Consider the following 19,135-nt stretch of genomic DNA (forward strand, 5'->3'; position numbering starts at 1 on the left):
AATGAAATGCTGGGTAAAAGTTCTTGAAATAATTTTCCTAATGTTTTCCATTAAATGCTTGTTCTAATTACAGTAAGCAAACATATTGTTTTGTGATTAGGGAGGAATTTTTTAAGTGCAGAAGAGAAAAGTGTAATGCTTCTTCTGTTTAATGTCATAAATGTTTGTCAATGTATATTCTTCATTCATTTTTCAACTCCTTTATTTTGCATTATATATAGTTTCTAATGTATTACTGCTGTGTTAAAAAAAGAACTGAAGAATGCAGCTGAATATATCTTTCAAACCTTTGTTAGTACAGCATTTGGTGTTTCAGAGATGGCCTCCTTTTACCAATATTGTAGCATTTCTTTAATGCCTGATTCCTTTTACAACTAGAGGAATGCTTTTGTTATCTTTAGCATACTTGCTGAAATTCAGGAAATAAGGGATTTGATTTCTGGCTCTAGCATTTATTCCCTAAAAGATCTTGCAGAAGTCTTGTTATTGCTTTGCGCGCTCTGTTTTTCTGCTCTGCAGCATGAGACTTACAATGTCTGTTTTCAGCAGCTCCTCACCTACTTTGTGTGCTTTGGCTGCATTGCTTTTAGAGAAAAGGTTTTACTTTATGAATGCATTGCGTACAGAGGCAGCTCAGTTGTTCCTGTGGGACTGTTATCTCACTCCATTTTTTATAAAACAAATACTGCATCTTTTTCCCACAACTTGTTACTAGACTTTTTATCTAGGACGGTGGTGACATTTTGAAAACGTTTTATTTCCTTTTCACTCTGTAAAGCTTTCTTAGTTGTGTTGTGCACAGAGAAAATGAAACGTTTCTTACCTCATTTCAGTTTCTGTGTGTGACTTTGAAAGTGATAGCTGTGGTTGGTCTGAAGCTGCAAATGCAGATGGATTTGATTGGATAAGAAGTTCCAGCAGTTCTCTTGAACCTGCTTTTCAGAAGCAAGCTCCTCCTCAAGATCATACCTACAACAATTCTGAAGGTAAATCCATCCAGGCCTAGACACAAAGGGCTGGCATAGATACACCTGCTCTTTAATCAGTTTTAATGTGATGATTTTGAACTATTTCCAAACATGTAGAAACAATGTCTTTCTTCAGCCTGAAAAGCTGTTTTGTGTTTTCTTTTGTTAGGTCATTTTATGTTCATTTTGAAAAACAGCAGCAGCATTTCACAAGTTGCTCAGCTACGAAGCCCAGAGTTCGGACAAACAGGATCAAATTGCACAGTGTCCTTTTGGTATGGGGGAAAAAATAAAAAGTTTTTAAAATTCTGGATCATCTCACATAGTTTCTATTGGATTGAAACTGTGGCTACAATCTACAGTAGTACACAGCCTCCTCTGCAGTATTTATTGTCTTTGTCTATTCCTTAATCAGATAGTCTTCATTATGATCAATATGTAGAAAGCTGAATAGAACTGAAACATGGGATTTATTTTGCAGTAAGGCTTTCAGCAAAGTCACTTTAAAGGACTATGTCTGCATATACATAGGCAAACACCACTAATATTTTGATAATATTTTGACTTATCAAATTGAAAACATTCTCTCAAGACTCAGAAATCATCCAGAAATTTAGTACTTCACCTGAGTCATCATTTGAGTTATCAGTATAGTATGCAAAGTTGAATTGTACCTTCTTTGAAAGAAAGCTTCAGTGCAAGAATTAAAAATCCAATTTCAGTCCTTTTCCAATCTTCATAGGGAAAGTAAGTATTTCAGCTACTTCCTTACCACAGTCTCTGAAAATCTTGTCAAAGAGGGAAGTAGAAAAGAAACTGCAATTATTTGTATACTAAGGTCAAATATGTACAGCATAAATAAATCTTTGCATGATTTTAGCATTATTCTGTGTATTGCTCAGCAATGTCAAATATATTTACTGTAGAATGATGATTATGAAAGAGTTGATGTATAGGTCTGGAAATATCACACTTCTGGAAACAGAGTCAGGAACAAAGCCAGTTTAGCTGTATGATTACTCTGTTACATATTAATGATTTTAAAATGTTGTTTAAAATACTATTAAAAAAAAAGGCAATAAAAGTTTGTTTTTGTCATTTTAGGTATTACAATTATGGACAGTCAGTTGGAGCAGCAGAGATGCAGCTGCTTGTGGATGGGCTGGATGTACCTACTGTTCTTTGGAGGGTATATTACAACCAGGGAAATCAATGGTTGAAGTCAGTCATACAGCTTGGACGTCTTTCGCATCCCTTCCGATTTTCACTCATTAAAATCAGCTTGGGATTTTATGATGGTGTCTCAGCAATTGATGATATCACATTTGAAAATTGTGCTCTTCCACCTCCAGCATTAAGCTGTGAAGGTCATAATTGGTTTTGGTGCAGAGACACAAAAGCATGTATTAGCCGTTTATTGGTGTGCGATCTTGTGGATGACTGTGGGGATGGATCAGATGAAGACAAGTGCAGTGAGTACTTTCCATTATTGCTTTATAGTAAAACAAACTGCCAATTAATCCCTGCATTTAAAAAAGCCAACAAAACAAAACAAAACAAAAAAACCCTACCAAAATAAAATTACAGCCTATTAGTGTCACAGCCAGTGATGATGCAACTGAATGTAGTTACTGATAGAAGTCTCTGAAAATTATTAGCTTAAATGCATATGATGAGTAACATCCAAGGGTAAGTGCAATTGTAATTCAACCTCTTTTATCTAATGAGTCATATTTATGTAATTCTTTTGCAAAATGCACACTTGCATTACAAGTTTATTTTAACAGAGAGAATTCAGTCTCCCAGTTGATCTCAGTTAATGTGCTGGTTTGGGCTATGCTGATAAAAAATAATATAGGTGGACAAAAAGAAGTGCGTGTCCTATCTCTATATAGAACTATCTAGCTAGAAAATATTAAAATATCTGTATTATTAGAAGTTACTAGTTATTTTGGGCATCACTTTCCCTTTCAGAGAAATAGCTTGTAGGAATTCATTCATGTTTTGGGCATTCACATTGTAGTGCTAAAAGGCACGGTTGATTTTCTCACCCAAGCAAGCTTTCATCAATTTTAAGAACTCAAAAACATTAATATTGAGCAAAATTAACTAGCAGATTCTTTAGCACATCGTGTGGTAACCAAATTTTGCAAATCAGAGTGAGTTTGAGAAACAGTAGACACCCTACATGCTTGAGGAGATACCTGACTGCACTGATATCTGCTGAGTATGATCAGTTGATCTGAATATCAAAGACAGTGCAGGATTTCCAGCGTGTCTCAGTTTTCCCACCTGTAAAATGGTCATCTTCCTTTATGCATGTTGAAGTCTACAGGAAGAAAATACTGAATGGCTGATTTTTCAGTTTTAAACATTATAAAAAATAAAATCTTAAATAAAATATCAAAGAATTTGCTATTGTATGATTAATAATTACATATTAATCATTAATTACTGTTTATGAAAGGTAGATGAAAAGCTGGAACACTAGTTAACCATTTCTAATACACAGCTTGGTTTTCTTTGTATTACAATTAATAGTTCTAATCAATATATTTTGTCTTGATGTTAAATAATGATGTGTTATAAATGCCTTTTGAATTTAATGTGTGTCATGTAAAAACACATTGTCACTTATTATGTCTAACCACAAAGTTAAGTTCTGTGATTTATTTAATCCAGTCCATCAGTTTGCAAAAAATAAAAAATAAAAAATTCAGGGATTTTTTCATACTTTAATTGTAAAGATGCATAAATCATTTTACTATTCATGCTATCAAGTTGTTCTTCACAGTATTTATTAAATGAAAGAATGATGTATTGATTACCAGATGTAATGAGAAAGTAATTAACTAAACATTTTTCATTCATTTTATTTTATTTTTGCCTAAACAAGTGTAAATTTGTTTTTTGGGGGAGAATTCTTGCATAAACCAAATGGGTTTTTATCTATGTTTTGTGTATTTGAAAGCAAATTATTTTCTTTTTTCTCAGAAAGACAGTGAATAAAGAATATATTAAAGCAATACCACTTTCTGGTATTGTTTTGCTTACTTTACACCCGACATTCTGTTCTACGTGCATTTCAGACCCTGACCTACAGTGTGACTTTGAAAATGGGCTATGCAATTGGGCACAGGACATGGAGGATGACTTTGACTGGATCAGGATTCAAGGACCAACCCCTACAGTTAATACAGGACCATTAAAGGATCACACGAGAGGCACAAGTCTGGGGCATTACCTGTACATGGAGTCTTCAGAGCCACAAGAATTTGGAGATAAGGCTGTTTTGCTTAGTCCTCTCTTCAATCCTACTTACAATCGAACCTGCATTTTCCGCTTTCATTATCATATGTCTGGAAAGCAAGTTTACACTTTGTCAATCTTCCAGAGAACTATGAGTAATATGAAGGGAATACTGCTGTGGTACAAGTATGGAAATCAAGGAGGAAGATGGATGAGGCAGACACTGTACATCAGCAGCTCTAAGCCATTTCAGGTATGATCCTTCTATGTTATGATATGTTTGATGCAACATAAAACTCTGAAAGTATATAAATGACCATGCAATCTAAAAGCTCCTAGTAACTGTCTGATAACTCTGACTTTGCAATATGTTTGTGGGTTGGTTTTCTTTGAGGAAGTACTTCTGATTTATTTTTTTTTTTAAATTGATTTATTTATTTTATTTTTTTTTATGGTCTGTTTCCCCAGTATTTGAAGTGCTTATTATCTCATAAGCAATGTTCAGGCTGAAAACAAAATGTTCAGATGCACTTGATACTATAAAGCAGGATGGTTTTTGTTTTGTTTTGGTTTTTTTTTTCTGTTTTTCTGGGGTTTTGTTTTTTTGTTTTTTTTTTTTTTGTTTGTTTGTTTTTTTTTTTGTTTTTTGTTTTTTGTTTTGCTTGCTATGCAGGTCTGTCATTTGCCACATGCCACATTCCAATAAAAAGATCATTGTTTACCAGTAGTATACCTTGCAAATTCACATTTTGTGAATAGTGGAAGTCCTATTAGTAGGTGCATTCAAGGTCAGGTTGAATGGGGATCTGAGCACCTGATTTAGGTCTAAGTTTCCCTGTTTGTTGCAGGAGAGTTGGACTAGATGACCTTTAGAGGTTCCTTCTAACTCAAAAGATTCTATGATAATGTGAGAGCTGGTGATTCTCCTTGTAAGCAAAGGAGTACAGTATTAATCTGCAACATTTCAGTAACTGTTCTGTACGTGTAACTCCCTAGATGCATTACAGAAATAATCAACCCCCGTTATTTGGAAAATAGAGGAAGAAGTTGCATTAATTTACTTTTGATGAAAAGTGCTAGTGAAAATAGATTCCTTGTCAAAGATGTTACTTTTTGTGGGACGCTTGATTCAGCACTGAAAATAAAACAGACTGTTGAGTATGCTTACAACTTTATATGATCCAAATTTATTTTCATATCCCTGAGATATCAACTTACATGCTTTTTCCTTATAAGTGCATTTGAAAAGACGGTAAAGTAACAACCTGCCCATCGTAGCCTAATTTATGTCAGTGGTGAATGGTGTTTGCTTTCATCCTCCTTGAAAAATCATAAAATCTGACATAGTTTCTGCTCAAAAGAAAGTGCAAAGATACTATTTTTACATCTCTAGATGAATGTAGCTGTATCACTTTGCTCTACTCATTCATTTTCTTTGGATATAGAAAATGGAAATTGCACTGTTATGTGAAAATAGCAAAATCAGTCCCTCTGAGCATTGTAGACATCTTTTAATTAAGGGAAATTTATTCCATTGCAAACATAATTATTAAAAAAATATTTATCTTAACCCCTCTAATGTTATACAGTACAATGTGAGATGTTCCTTGCAGCATCTCCAAGACAGAAAAGATCTATAGGACTGTAGTTTCTGTTGTTGTTTATGTCCCAGAACCCTAAGGAGTTTCCTTGTGCCCGCCAACTGCTTAGCTGGGAAGCTCTCCCCATCACAGTCACTGAGTGTCATTTCTACATGAAACATCAGAAAACAACTTTCAGAATCACTGGAATTCTTCTTTTGGAGGCATGAGGTCTTAGTTATGGCAGGATATTCACAGAGTGAAACATTACAAGTCTTTTTAGTACCAATTTAGAGAGAGACATCTTGGAAGTTTTGCCTTGAAACTGTTAACTGTGAATTGAAGAACTCTTCGGTCTGCAGAAGACTTGGTCTGCTGGTGCCCAGTGGGATGTGCCTATCTCAGTGGGTTATTTGTGCAGGAGTTTGCAGGACTGATGGTGATAGACTATAAAGCCTGCTGGTGATAAACTATGGGATGACATAATCAGAGGTGCTACATGCTAGAGAGATCCCTTCAGCCTTCTTCACATAGTGCTGGGTAGGCTGGAGCATATCTGAAATGCTTCTATAGCAGTGCACACAGTTTGAGGAACAAGCAAGAAAAGCTAGAATCTTTGACTTAGTCCCAGAAGCTACAACATCTGTTCCGCAAGCAAACCTGGTGGGAAGAGTACTGCAACTGGTGTGCCGTGATGGACAGCTGCAGGCTCTGCAGAAAAGATAATCCAGGCAGAAGAAGCAACAGAGTAGTGCTATATGTAATGAAAGAGCTGGACTGTATGGAGCTGTCAGTTGGTGTCAGCATGGTTGAGAGCTTCTGCATAAGGATTAAAGGATAAGCAAATAAAGGGGATGTCATTGTATGAGTCTGATATAGGACACTTACCCACAATAGTGACACTGAATAACCTTTCTTTAAGGAACTAAGAGAGTTATCTGGGTCCTTATGGAGACTCCAACTTGCCAGATGTTAACAGGGAACACCACAGCTGATACAAACAGGTCCAGGAGAATCCTAAAACACGTTGATGGTAACTTCCTGATATATGTGCCAAGGCTAAGTGACTGACTGAAAAGGAAGTACCTCCAAATTCAGCAGTTGATGGGCACAACATCAGATACTGGAGCAGAGGAGAGGGTACAGAGGAATCCCTCAGGTTTGTAGGGCTTAAAACAACAAGAAAAACAGTAAGAACCATCCTAAACAACACTTCTGGCTTGATTTGATTTCTTGTTTTCTTGTTCTAGGCTTCAATTATGCTGACTTGTGAGTTGGAGTTAGTTAAATTTTGTTGGTCAAACTCATATCTTTCATCAAAGTTCAGTGTTGAAAGATGCTGTGAATTCATCAAGGACTTCTCTATTTATTACACTTCTAATACCCACTTGTGTTCATTTTTCCATTATCATTCTTTATCATTCCCTGGTAGTAATTTTCTCTCAAGGATTTTGTCATAAGGGATTTCCACTCTAGCAACAACTTCATTTTCAACTTTCACTTTATCTTTCTTTTCCTCATATTCTTTGTGCTTTCCACAATAATCTGCTGAGATTCATGTTTTTTAATTTTTTTCTTTGTCTATTAAATGTTGCCATTAGTTTCTGTGGCTTTTAATTTCTGCAATTATACTTCATATATGCTGATATTCATCTGTGTTTGTTGCAGCTTGGTAACTTCCTCTCCAGGCACTGCCTGTGTTTCTTCATCTTTGTTTTGTGCGTTAGCTTCTTTCATCTCTGATACCTGTTAACTTGTTATACACTACTCAATGTTTTTCAGATTTCACATAATTACAGAATCACAGAATTGTAGGGGCTGAAACAAACCTCTAGAGAATAATAACACAAATTCTGTTGTGTCATAAGAAACTTTTTACTTTTCTTGATACTTTTTCTTTGTGTCTGCGTAGCACTCCTAAAATGTAGATATGTGATTCTGTGACTGTTTCAGAAGTATGCAGTGAAGTGCATTTCTATACCATGTTTGCTTTCAGTAACTTATTGCAAAATAATCTATCATTTGTTTGTACTATTATACACTTTTATGTTTCTATCCCCTTCCAACCAGACCACCTTGTCTGTCACCAGAGGTAACTGTAATAGCCTTTATCAAAATCAGCAAGTTCTGACTTCTAATAAAGTCACTATGTAACACTGTTGATATTTCCTGTGACAAACCAGAGATGTTTGGCTGTATGGCTAGCTATGTACATCCTATTCAATCTCTATTTCCTGTGCATTCAGGTACTTTTAGAGCTTTCCATACCTCAATGAATGCCACCGCAGCTAAAACTATGTTTGTATGGAAATTAAATCTTAATTTTGCTAACCTTCTGAGGGAATTGAGTAGTTATATGGATTACTATAAAAATGTGTACTGGACAATGTTACTCACTGTAATTATCCTACAAACATTTGTCACAGAGTTCCTTCACCCTTCAAAAATCTACTTGGTTCAAAATATAGAGATCAATGATTTTCTGCATATAATGTGTCCTTCTAATATGTTTTGCTTCTTATGGAGTAAGAAGCATGTTTTTTGCAGCATATCTCTTGCCACCTCTATAATCTTCATTCAGGCTAGATCTTGAAGTTCTAAAAGCTGGAAAATTTGGGAACTATTCATCCTCATTCAAATAATAAATGAGATGTGAAATGAATTTTATGGTAGATGAATTCCTTGGAGATAGTTTAATAATAGCTTATGAAGTTTGCAGAATTTCAGCAGGCAAATTATTTAAGTGGTCAATGTTTAACCACAGTAGCAGACAGTTTTATACTGCAGAACTAGCTTATTAATAGATTTTATTTTAAACTACCAGATGCAAGACAATATGGTCCTCATTTCTAAAACCTATAAAGAAACCACAAATTGAAAAGAAACCAATGAATTATGTCTCCTTAATATTGGTTAGAACAATACCTCCAATACTTGAATGTACGTAAAGTCCATTAAGAGATGTTTATTTGAGCATGTGCCTATATGTTGTGTTTTCTGTCTTACTGACCCAATTCTTGCTATATGCCATTCCCCAGGTAAATAAGTAAATAAAAGACAAATGTAAAAAGGGAAGGAGGGGGAGGAATTAAGTAATTTATTGATTTTATTATTGCCATTATATCAATAGGAAGATTTTCCAATTTGCCTTACTCCTACAGTGTGATGCCAGGTCTGTCACTGGATATTGCTATATGCTTAATAAAGGTATTACTACTTAAGGAGGGATAGGAATTTTTTTTCCTCCAGGGAAAGGTTGGTAGGAGGTGATAAATAAGCATGTCTTCACAGTGTTGCAGCCAGCTAGATGTGCACAGGCCTCTCTACCTACCAGTTTACATCAGTCAAAACTCAGCACACTCCCACTAAAAAACAGAGTAGCATATAGAGCTTCATTTTTGTCTTCTAATAACTATATAGATTAGCTTACCAAACCCTCTGCTGCTGTCTGAATTTTAGCTCATTTATGAGTAATTAATTATGAGCAGATAATAACTCATGCATAAAAAATCAAGTCAAGATTTTATGTAAACTGTTGTGCATTTGCTAGTCAAAATTAAACTGAAGGAAATTTTGTCACTTTGAAATAATGCATTTTCATGTACGACATTTCCAAATACTAGACATCTTAATTTGTCCTGTTTCTAAGCATTTTTATTTTGTTTATTTTGAAAATAGCGATATATATATATACGTGTATATATATATATATATATATATATAGTTGGTTTTGTGTGTATGTGTGTTATGGTTTTAGAAGGCTTTTTTTTCTTTCTCCCTCTCTCGACCTCTCTCTTGTCTCCTCCCTCTCCCTCCCCTTTCATTTGTGAATAGTGACTTATAAATTATTTACATCAAGGAAATTCTCATTAAATCTTTCCCTAATGACTCACTTAGGTTTTTACAGTTCAGTACCAGCTCAGAATAAATAGGCTTATTCAGTCATCTATAGAGTATTTCACCAGTATTAACATCTCCTATTCCTTGGTAGTAGATGATAATGAGAAAATAAGCAGCTATAACATTGACAATTCTAATGAATTTGTAGATTTTTTTAAAATATATTTTTTTTCAAAGGATTCCAGAACACACCTATAACCTACTTAATTGTTTTCATCATACAGAGATTTGAGGGTATATAATTTATTCACATAAATGTTATTATAATTGACCATTATTAATATTGTTACAATAAGTAACAAAGGAGCTAATCATAATGTGCCACTTATGATAATGTCTTGCCATCATTTTATATCACAATGATGTTTCAGTGGATTTACATGATTATAAAGCTAACCATTGTATTATAGTTCACTGTGATTAATGTGACCACCAATGAAAGCTGATAATAATTAGCCCCTTCTGTAAAGTGTCTCTAAATAGAATATATCCCCTAGAACAAATTTAATCTTATTTTAAGTGTGAGACATGGAAAATGACTTTTTTATCAATCAATATGAAACATTTAATGAGAAGTGGAAGTCTACTGTACACTGAAAAATGATTTTTTAATTACTGTTTCCCTAGATCTTGGTGAAAGGTACAGTAGGAGATGGTTTCACTGGAGACATTGGACTTGATGACTTGTCATTTCTGGACTGTGCTCTTTACAATGGTAAGGACAGAGTTGAAGCTATGTAAATCCCTTTTCCATGGGCTGATTGTTTTCTGTTATTTGTAAGTACTGCATCTGGAAAAGCATAACCAGATCAAACTAAATCAGATCTAACAAGGAAATTGAGACAGGCATCAAGAAGAAATAGCTGTGCACATAAGGTCCTAAAGAGACTCTTTTTAACAAATTCTTAACAAATAGGGAGCTTTCATATTTTTTGAAATTTTGATTACTAGAAAGAAAGCAAATTTAGCAGTACTGACCTTTCATTCAGTGAAATCTGTTTAATGCAACCTTCCTTCTCACCTGAATAATGTTTAAAGTTGTTACACAGCCAATTGCTCTCACTTCACAGCATGCAAACAGTTCAGGTGATGAGGCAGCCTGCACTCAGAAGTCATTGGTACCCTAGAGTATTACAGCGTCTACAGAATTGTATTATGTTACATTTATCACAGAAGAGATTTTAAGGGGGCTACTATTAGCTGCATCTTTATATGTAGTCTGATGGATCATCATAGAAGTGCTTGCCTTGGAAGAGATCTTAAGAATCGTATAGTTCCAACCCTTCTGCCATGAGGAGGATTGCCACTTACTGCTTCAGGCTACCTAGGGCTCCATTCAGCCTATACACCTCTCTGGGGCATCCACAACTTCTTCAGGAAACATTTTCCAGCTCCCAGACGCCATTTATTAAGAAATTCAAGCAAGGAGAGATGGGCTTATTAACTTGATGGTAAAGTCACTTATGCAATATAAAAGATGTAGGAAACTTGAACATGCAGTTTTGATGCACAATTTGAATGCTTGAAATATGTGTTATTCAGTGATGTTTGCAATAGACAAAATGGTATTTCACAAATTATAGAAAAAGGATTATTTCAAATGCGTGAAAGGAGTTGATTCATATTAATCCATATTAACCCATATTAATGGATCATTCATTTGATATCATAGATGTGCTTCCTACCTTTCAAAACTGATGTCTCGTGTTTGTGGGGAATCTATTATCAGTCTGGATGATACTGTGCCTTAAATGGAAAAAAAAACACCTAATGATTTCATTAATGATTAAATTCAAAGAAGGAATTGTATATTGAAAATTCTTTTTCTGAACAATGATAGCAAAGTTTTTCAAGAAGTGAGAGTTAGCCTGAAGAAAGGTGCATAGTAAACAGGAGGACAAAACCATAAAGAATGTATTGAAAAAGCTGTGGTGGAACAAGATAATGATAGCACATTTTTCTAGAGGGAAAAAAATATTTCTTCATTGATGAAATTAAAAGGTTAGAAAGTTACCTGGTAATTTCTACAGTTAGTTACAGTAATCAGGGTGTTGAAAAATGGCTGTTGTTATCTAACAATCTCTTAGCTTTGCTTCTCAAGGAAATTGAGTTTTTGTAACTGTTCTGACAATCTTTGTGTTATTACTTTTTGAAGTAACTGACTACTTTCATTTAAATTGGAAAGCCAGGTGAGAGGCTTAAGTAAGTTCCTACAGGTGTTGAGGGCGGTGTAAATAGTGGTTGGCTGACATGACCGACCTAGGACTTTTCACCAAGGAAACCTAGCCATCATGTGTTCAATTGACTGTTTGCTGGGCAGCATTTAAAAAAACCCAGCCTGGCCAGACAGGCTTTTTCCCAGTAAAGCTATAACTTTCAGAAAGGATGCGAGCGGCAAATAAAAGGAATCATAACAAATCTGGAGTACCTTTGTTCCGTTTCTCAGAATATTCCTTATCTTTTAAAGGAAGCTTGCCAACAATCTCTACAACTTTATCAGGAACTTCCAGTCCTATCACACTCCCCTTCAACAACTGCACAGAGAATGAATTTGTCTGTAGAGCCTCTGGCCATTGCATCCACATGATCCAGAAGTGCGATTTTAGACCTGACTGCTCTGATAATTCTGATGAATTAGACTGTGGTGAGTGTACTAAATTCTGTACTTTGCTATTTTATTAATTTCTGCCTATTCCATATATTGCTTTAACTACTACTTATTTATCTTTGTTTTTTTGATATTAACATTCTGGCATAATTTTAAAAAAATGATTTTCCCTATAAAAAGAATAAGATTTTGCTCAAAATATGTAAAGCTGAGGTGTTTTCTGCACTCTTCCTCTTAATGGGATGGTTGGATTTGTTGTTTTATATTATAATTCAACTTATTGGCAAAATAGGTAAAAGAAATCCCCTTTTGTCAAATATATTGACATAGCAATTTTTAAAATGTCGAACAGTTAAGATTAGAAGACAGAATAACTCTATAGTCTCATATTTGGAGCACTCGTCTGGGATACTTGGTGTCATTTATTATCTACTTCTGTGAACTGTAGTCAGTATTTTCAGCAGAAACCATGCTGTAGTTCAGCTATGAAAGTAATGATGTTTTTGCCATTACTTTGTTCACTTGGTAAGTTTGATTTTGCCAAATGAGCTGTAAACTCTGAATTGACAGTAGAACTAGTGTTAGGCCTCCTCCTAAGTTAAAATGAGAAAATAAATTTAATCCTGTTATGAGTCCCAGGTGTTTTCTTGTGGCTAGAGTATGCAGCGTGGTGTACAACACATAAAAGTTAGTGACTCTCAATCTCTAAATTCCCGAAGACCTGATGAAAACCATGGAGCTGGGACAATGGACAGTATCACCAGACAAGACAAGGTCCAAAGATTTCTGAGACTTTTGTTTATTGCTTCAGAGTTGCACCAGTTCATGCTATAGCATTATAGAAGAAACTGTCAAAGACTTTCTGCGTTAAAGCATAATTTTGAGAATTTTTCTGTTCAAAACCTAATTAGTGAGAAGTACAGACATCTCACTGATAATCGAATCTCTTCATTTGTCACCCATGGTGTAGGGAACTCCAGACACTTCTCTCAGAACTGAGGGCTTAGCTAATAAACGTATAACTAGACTTCATCCTGTCTGTTTCTTATGTGAATTAATCTGACATGTAAGTGTGAGTGGGGTTATTTCCTATAATGTGCATAAATACTAACCATTGAAAAACTACACTGAAAAATGCATGAAGAGCCCTCTGGGTAGACACTTTTTTTCCTCAGAAGTTTATGATGTCTTACAATCCTTTCCATCTGTGACATTTAAGTACTGGGGAACATATACTTTCATACATTTGCTTTTTCTGAACCCTCCGATCACTACAGCATTGTTGACTATTTATCCTTCAAATGACAATGCTGAAATAGAAGAAATTAAGTATGTCCCATATGAAGGCAGAAATATTTTCTCAGGGATGTGTTATCTTTCTTATCTGAAGCAATGTTTTTAAAACTTTATTTATTTATTTATTTTATTTTATTTTATTTTATTTTAATTTAATCAGGGTTGAATACCATAATACTGTGCTACTCTGTATTCTCAGGAAGCATCACAAATCCTCATATGGATAGAGATCTAGATAGACCACACTCTCTGTGCTTTGTTTCTTCAATATCTCAATGGAGATATAAAGCTATAATTCAAAACACATTCCCTATCATTTGTAGTCAAAATTCTGCAGACTAAGTAGCATAAATGAAGAAGAAACAGTTAGCTCCAATTCACCACACAAATATTCTTTAGGGAGATGCATTATGAGGGAGGGGTGGTAGTGAGCTCATTTTTCTTGTCCAGTTACTCAGGAAATAAAAAACTGAGACACAAGCAGCTGCATATTGACTTAGTAAGATAAGTTCAGTACTTGACACCAAAGTCAAATATTAGCATTATTATGTAGTTTTCAGGATTTTCAGGGGCTGCTTGAAATAATGAACTGGTTTCTCAGAGAGTTTCTGTGTAAGATTTTTTATACATTTGCAAGGAGTTTGTAATATCATCGGCATGTTAGAGTGAAGTAGGACTAACATACAATAACATCAGATGCATTTTACATACATCCCAGTGTGTATCACATGATAGATTATTTAATTGGCTTGAAAGCTTGTCAGAGCACATGCACTGATAATTATCAAGGGTGAAAATAATTGCTTTATTTCTAAAAAATATCTGCCTCATAGGAAAGAAGATAGAAAATATCATAGATATTTTATCTGTAGGGGAAAATATATTAATTTTAGAAATGTGTAAGTATTAATTGGATTCTACAAATTCAATTCCCTGTTTTCTATTTATTTTATCATGGTATAAATTAATGATCCCCTATTTTTGTATAAACATTAAATATTTGCTGTTCATCTCTAAAGCTAAGGAAATCTGCAATTTTGAAGATAACACCCAGTGTGGATGGTATCAACCAGCCTTGGAAGAGATACAAGAAACTGATTCCATCGCAAAAATGTTTAAGTGGGAACTTGGAAGTGGAGCAAAACTATATCCTGGAGAAGAAGAGCACTGCCCATCAACTGATCATACTACGTGAGTAAATTTTTTCAGGTAGTCAACTGCTTTTTGGACTGAGTTTAACCATGTATGGATTGCTACAGGAAAAACTGCTTAGTTCAAAGTATTGAAGCAGCTTATTGACTTACTACTGACATGCAATTAAGTGAAAATTAGCAGGATCAATGTTGTCAATACAATAGGTAAATCAAGTAGCATGTGGTTAATAAACAGGTACAAATTTCTAAATGCTCTTGCATAAGTGATCCCTCAAAATTCTCCCTATACAGAATAATAAATGTGCTCCTCTTCTGCTAGAGGACATGGAGTATAAGCATGTTTCTTCTTTTAGGAAAACATGTTTTACACACTTCTTGTTTGGAGGAGACACAGTTGCTCTGCCTTTACACATATCCATGCCCCTGTCTATATATACCACTAGTACATAAGTCGTGAGACACCAAACTCCTTCCAGCACCTTGTACTGTCAGCTTGGACTGCTTGTAGCATCCAATGGGGGAGGATGCTCTGACTTTCGTGGAGGTTGTTGTAACAGCAAAATGACTTTTGAAATATCAGCATCAGTTTTTGGCTGCTGCTGTTCCCATTCTGTAGTCTCTCCTCACTATTGCACAATTCTCCTGCTAATACTTTGCAGGCTGAATTGAAATACTTTGAAAAATGTTTACACATTTTTTTTATTTTTTTTTTTTGTTAATGTTTAATGTATTTGATGGTGTTCATCATCTTGATCAGTTTTGGGAGAATGCCTTCTCAAATGGCAAACATGTATTTGCTTAAATGTCTTGCTAGCTATTGTTATTTGTGCAATTTTGCCAGGAGTGTGCAGCATCAGTTATCTCAACAATGGGTCTTGTGAATTCAGCTGTCATTTGATAACATTTGGTAATTAAGTAGTGCAATTTGAAACAATGGTAGTTAAACTGAATTGTAGTTTTGATTAGTTTATATATATATATATATTTATTTGATGGCCCTGACAGAGATGTAATAAGAAAAGAAATACTGAAATGTATACTGAATACATTTTTGGGTGCATGGCACATTGTAGATAGTCTCCAAAACTGTTCTTCAGTACAGTTAAGAAATATTTGGTATGAAGGGGACAGAGACCTGATTAACTCTGACCTGAAAATCATTGTGCAAGGAATGTTTCATGAGACAGGCTTACATGCACAAATATTTTTTGGACCATTCATATCTGATGGGATACACTGACACTAAAAATGAGGTTTTCTTTTTATTTAAGAGGCAAGCCAACAACAGTAAGAACAAAACACAAGGGATTATAGGGAAAAATGGCCATCTTATTCAACTATATCCCAACATAGCACTCTGTGTTACAGCATATTTTCCCCTGAAAAGCTTTCATGAAATAAGCTAAGAACTAGCCATATTTTGCCAGGATCTCCCTACTGTTATATTTTGTTTGTTTGTTTTTCTCTGCTTAAGATGTGTTTATGGCTATTGAAGCACAGTGTGATGGTCTGAAGCAAATGTTGAACACTGATTAGGTGGTGACTTTGTGTGTGAACAACACATGGTAATTATTGGGAAATTCCAATGATAGATAACTACCTATAATTTTATAATTTTATTAATTTTATTCTTGTGCATTTTCCTCTTACATCTTTTTTTTTTTTTTTTTTTTTTTTTTTTTCTTTCTTCTTCACCTTTCAAAGGGAACAAAAAGTTATAAAAAAGGAGACATGAAAGAAAATAACATCTTTACTCCTGTTTCCAAAGTGGTAATCTCTGCCCCATGGGAAACCTGATTTAATAGATACATCACTGTCACAGGATTCAGAGGCCTAAGGGCATGAGAATAATCCATAAGAACAATAAGTGGGAAATCAGTGCTGTTTCAGCCTGCTGGTGCTTGAATGGAAATCTGGAAATCAGAGGCAAAAAGTGTAGTTGTAAACTGGAGATTGAGGGGAATAATCTCCACTTTTCCTTAGTAGTTACCTGCCTTCTGTGTTACTAGAAAGGTAGCTGGTGATCTCAGTCCTCCCAACACCCTCAGCAAAGACAACTACTTATTTGACCACTTTAGGAGAGTTTTTTCCAAAGTTGTCTTGTCCTCCAACTAACTTCACCTAGTGCTTTGTTTCTCTTTCCAGACATCTTCATCATTCAAGGAGCCCTTTAAGACCAAAATATAAAAGCTTTTAAAATTATTTTGTGATATTGGGATTGGGCTTCCGTATGTCCTCATAAAGTCTTCTCCTGGATAAATAATATTCTTTCATTTATGTATCTTAAACTGCCTTTGTTACTATGGCATACTTGTCACTTTGTATCTGAGATTCAGATAACAATACTTCTGTCCACATGAAGTTTAGATGTTGACCCTCAGACATTCATGTTCTTATGTGCAATTCTCTCATTCAAAGCATAGAAGCAGACTTCAATTATCATTTCTCAAAAATACACATATTCTCATGTTTTCCCTAGAGCAACTTGCTGTGTAGGTGATACAGGAAGATGCATTCTGTTAGCCCTATAAACACTTAGAAACATATTCTCCATATTCTCTCATATATGTGATTCAGACATTTTTATTTTATTTTTTTTTAAGAAATTTAGTTTTTCTGTCTATCCAAAATATTAGTGAAACATAATTAATTTTTTAATTGTTTAATTGTTTAATTTTTTAATTTTTTAATTTTTTATTTATTTATTTATTTATTTTCTGAGAATAAGATTTCAGATAATCAAGGTGCAGAGAATGGGTTTATTTCTGCAGTGTTTTTTTCAACAGGGTGCAGCATAAGGTATGTTTGTTATCAAAGTGGCTGTGAAATACGGACTAATTTGAGTTACTGCATTGAAGTACTGGTGCAGTATCACAAATACTACTTTACTGTGTGTGCTGGCAAATATCTTAGGTAATAAGGCAATTTAAAAGACCATTAGGCATTAGAAGTTTGATGCTAAGTAAAAATGTATTTACTAAGCAGTTTTTACAGCAAAGTACAATTCTATACTGTACTGAAATGTAGAAAATTGCTAATTAAAACTAATGCCTATAGTGATTAGAATTTAGATTGACTTTTTCACCCTAAGCTTAGTTATTTGAGAAGGAAATTCCTTCTCATTGTTTCCCTTTGCCTTCAGCCTCACAGGATTTATGGAGATATGACAGAATGCTAATGAGTTGTGGCAGGTTCAGATGAGCCATGGAAACACCATGAATTAATCTCAGCTCTGTGTCAGTTAGAAGCCATGAGGCTAAAATCTCCAATGGAGAAAATCCAACTAACAGCTAGCGACTTGTATATTATGATCAAAATATGAGATCTTTCATCTTTAAGGCCATTTGCTTTGTGGGTTGGTTGGTAATGCTGCAGTGGTTTTAAGTGCTGTTGGTAAATCTTGAGAGAGTTTGAACAGATATTTTCTGAGAACAATGACACTGACTGAACAAAGCAAAAAGTAGAAAAGGGGATTAGGCTAGTTAAAAACATCTGAATCTTAGGTCTAATGTTCAATTATGAAGGCATACTTATTTTCAGCTAAGTTAATTAGGCTTGATTTCCGGATATCAGATGATCTGTTACTTTAGCCTTCTGATATTTTGAGAGAACCTTAATTCAGTGGTGCAATTTCTGCTTTTAATGTACCCAACATATTATGCAAATTCAAAGAGTAGCTGTGATATTTTAGAAAACATACATACAGTTCAGTATAGAGATTTTCAAAACTTGAAAATGCACAATCCTTACAAAAAACACCGCTGTACAGGAACGTGCAGCAATTATGATTTGCCTGAGTAAGAGATCTAATATTTTTGAAACTGCAGTTGCTGCTTCCATGAGGTCATGCTCAGTTAGTGAAATAGAATGAAATCTGAAGCACATCAGATCTGAGATTCATTCATCACCTCTCTGACTGTAAATGATATATGTGAGTGCTGCAGTTCAGGTGTATTGATAAGCTCCAGCCTAATTTTAGTTAATGCTGGTTCCAGTTGCTGTACTATAGGAGTATGGCCCTTAGCACAATACACAAAATTGTCCCGGAGCTCTGAGCACTGACATACTGCCTCAGTCGTCTCTGCCCTGCCGTGATTACATTCTATCACTAATTAATATAAACCTCATAAATTTCCAGTCTGTTCTCCAACCAAATCTGCATGGCCCTTTGTATTCTTTTCTTCTTACCCGAATAATAGCGATAGATGAATCTACAAAAAATAATTATGATTCATTTATTGAATTACATTTTTTCCTATAAAGTTTTGTTCATGGTTTACTCCAGACAGCATAGATGTGCTTATTGTGTTTTTTGTTATTGTTTTGTATTTGTTTTTAATCAGAAGTCTTCTAGAGGAGACTTCTGCTTCTTGTACAATT

The 19,135-nt window shown here is 34.6% G+C and overlaps 1 protein-coding gene across 1 annotated transcript in view; it reads left to right on the top strand.

Moving 5' to 3' along the window:
- The window catches only part of MALRD1 (MAM and LDL receptor class A domain containing 1), a 192,771-nt gene that overhangs the window by 42,550 nt on the left and 131,086 nt on the right, over positions 1-19,135 (top strand). Inside the window, exons 14-20 of the mRNA XM_072329837.1 lie at positions 834-986; positions 1,138-1,243; positions 2,073-2,440; positions 4,058-4,470; positions 10,325-10,412; positions 12,165-12,341; positions 14,621-14,792. Of these exons, the coding sequence (XP_072185938.1) occupies positions 834-986; positions 1,138-1,243; positions 2,073-2,440; positions 4,058-4,470; positions 10,325-10,412; positions 12,165-12,341; positions 14,621-14,792 (1,477 nt within the window). The remainder of the gene's footprint in view (positions 1-833; positions 987-1,137; positions 1,244-2,072; positions 2,441-4,057; positions 4,471-10,324; positions 10,413-12,164; positions 12,342-14,620; positions 14,793-19,135) is intronic.

This window comes from Excalfactoria chinensis, chromosome 2, assembly GCF_039878825.1.
Source record: "Excalfactoria chinensis isolate bCotChi1 chromosome 2, bCotChi1.hap2, whole genome shotgun sequence".
Classification (NCBI taxonomy): Eukaryota; Metazoa; Chordata; class Aves; order Galliformes; family Phasianidae; genus Excalfactoria; species Excalfactoria chinensis.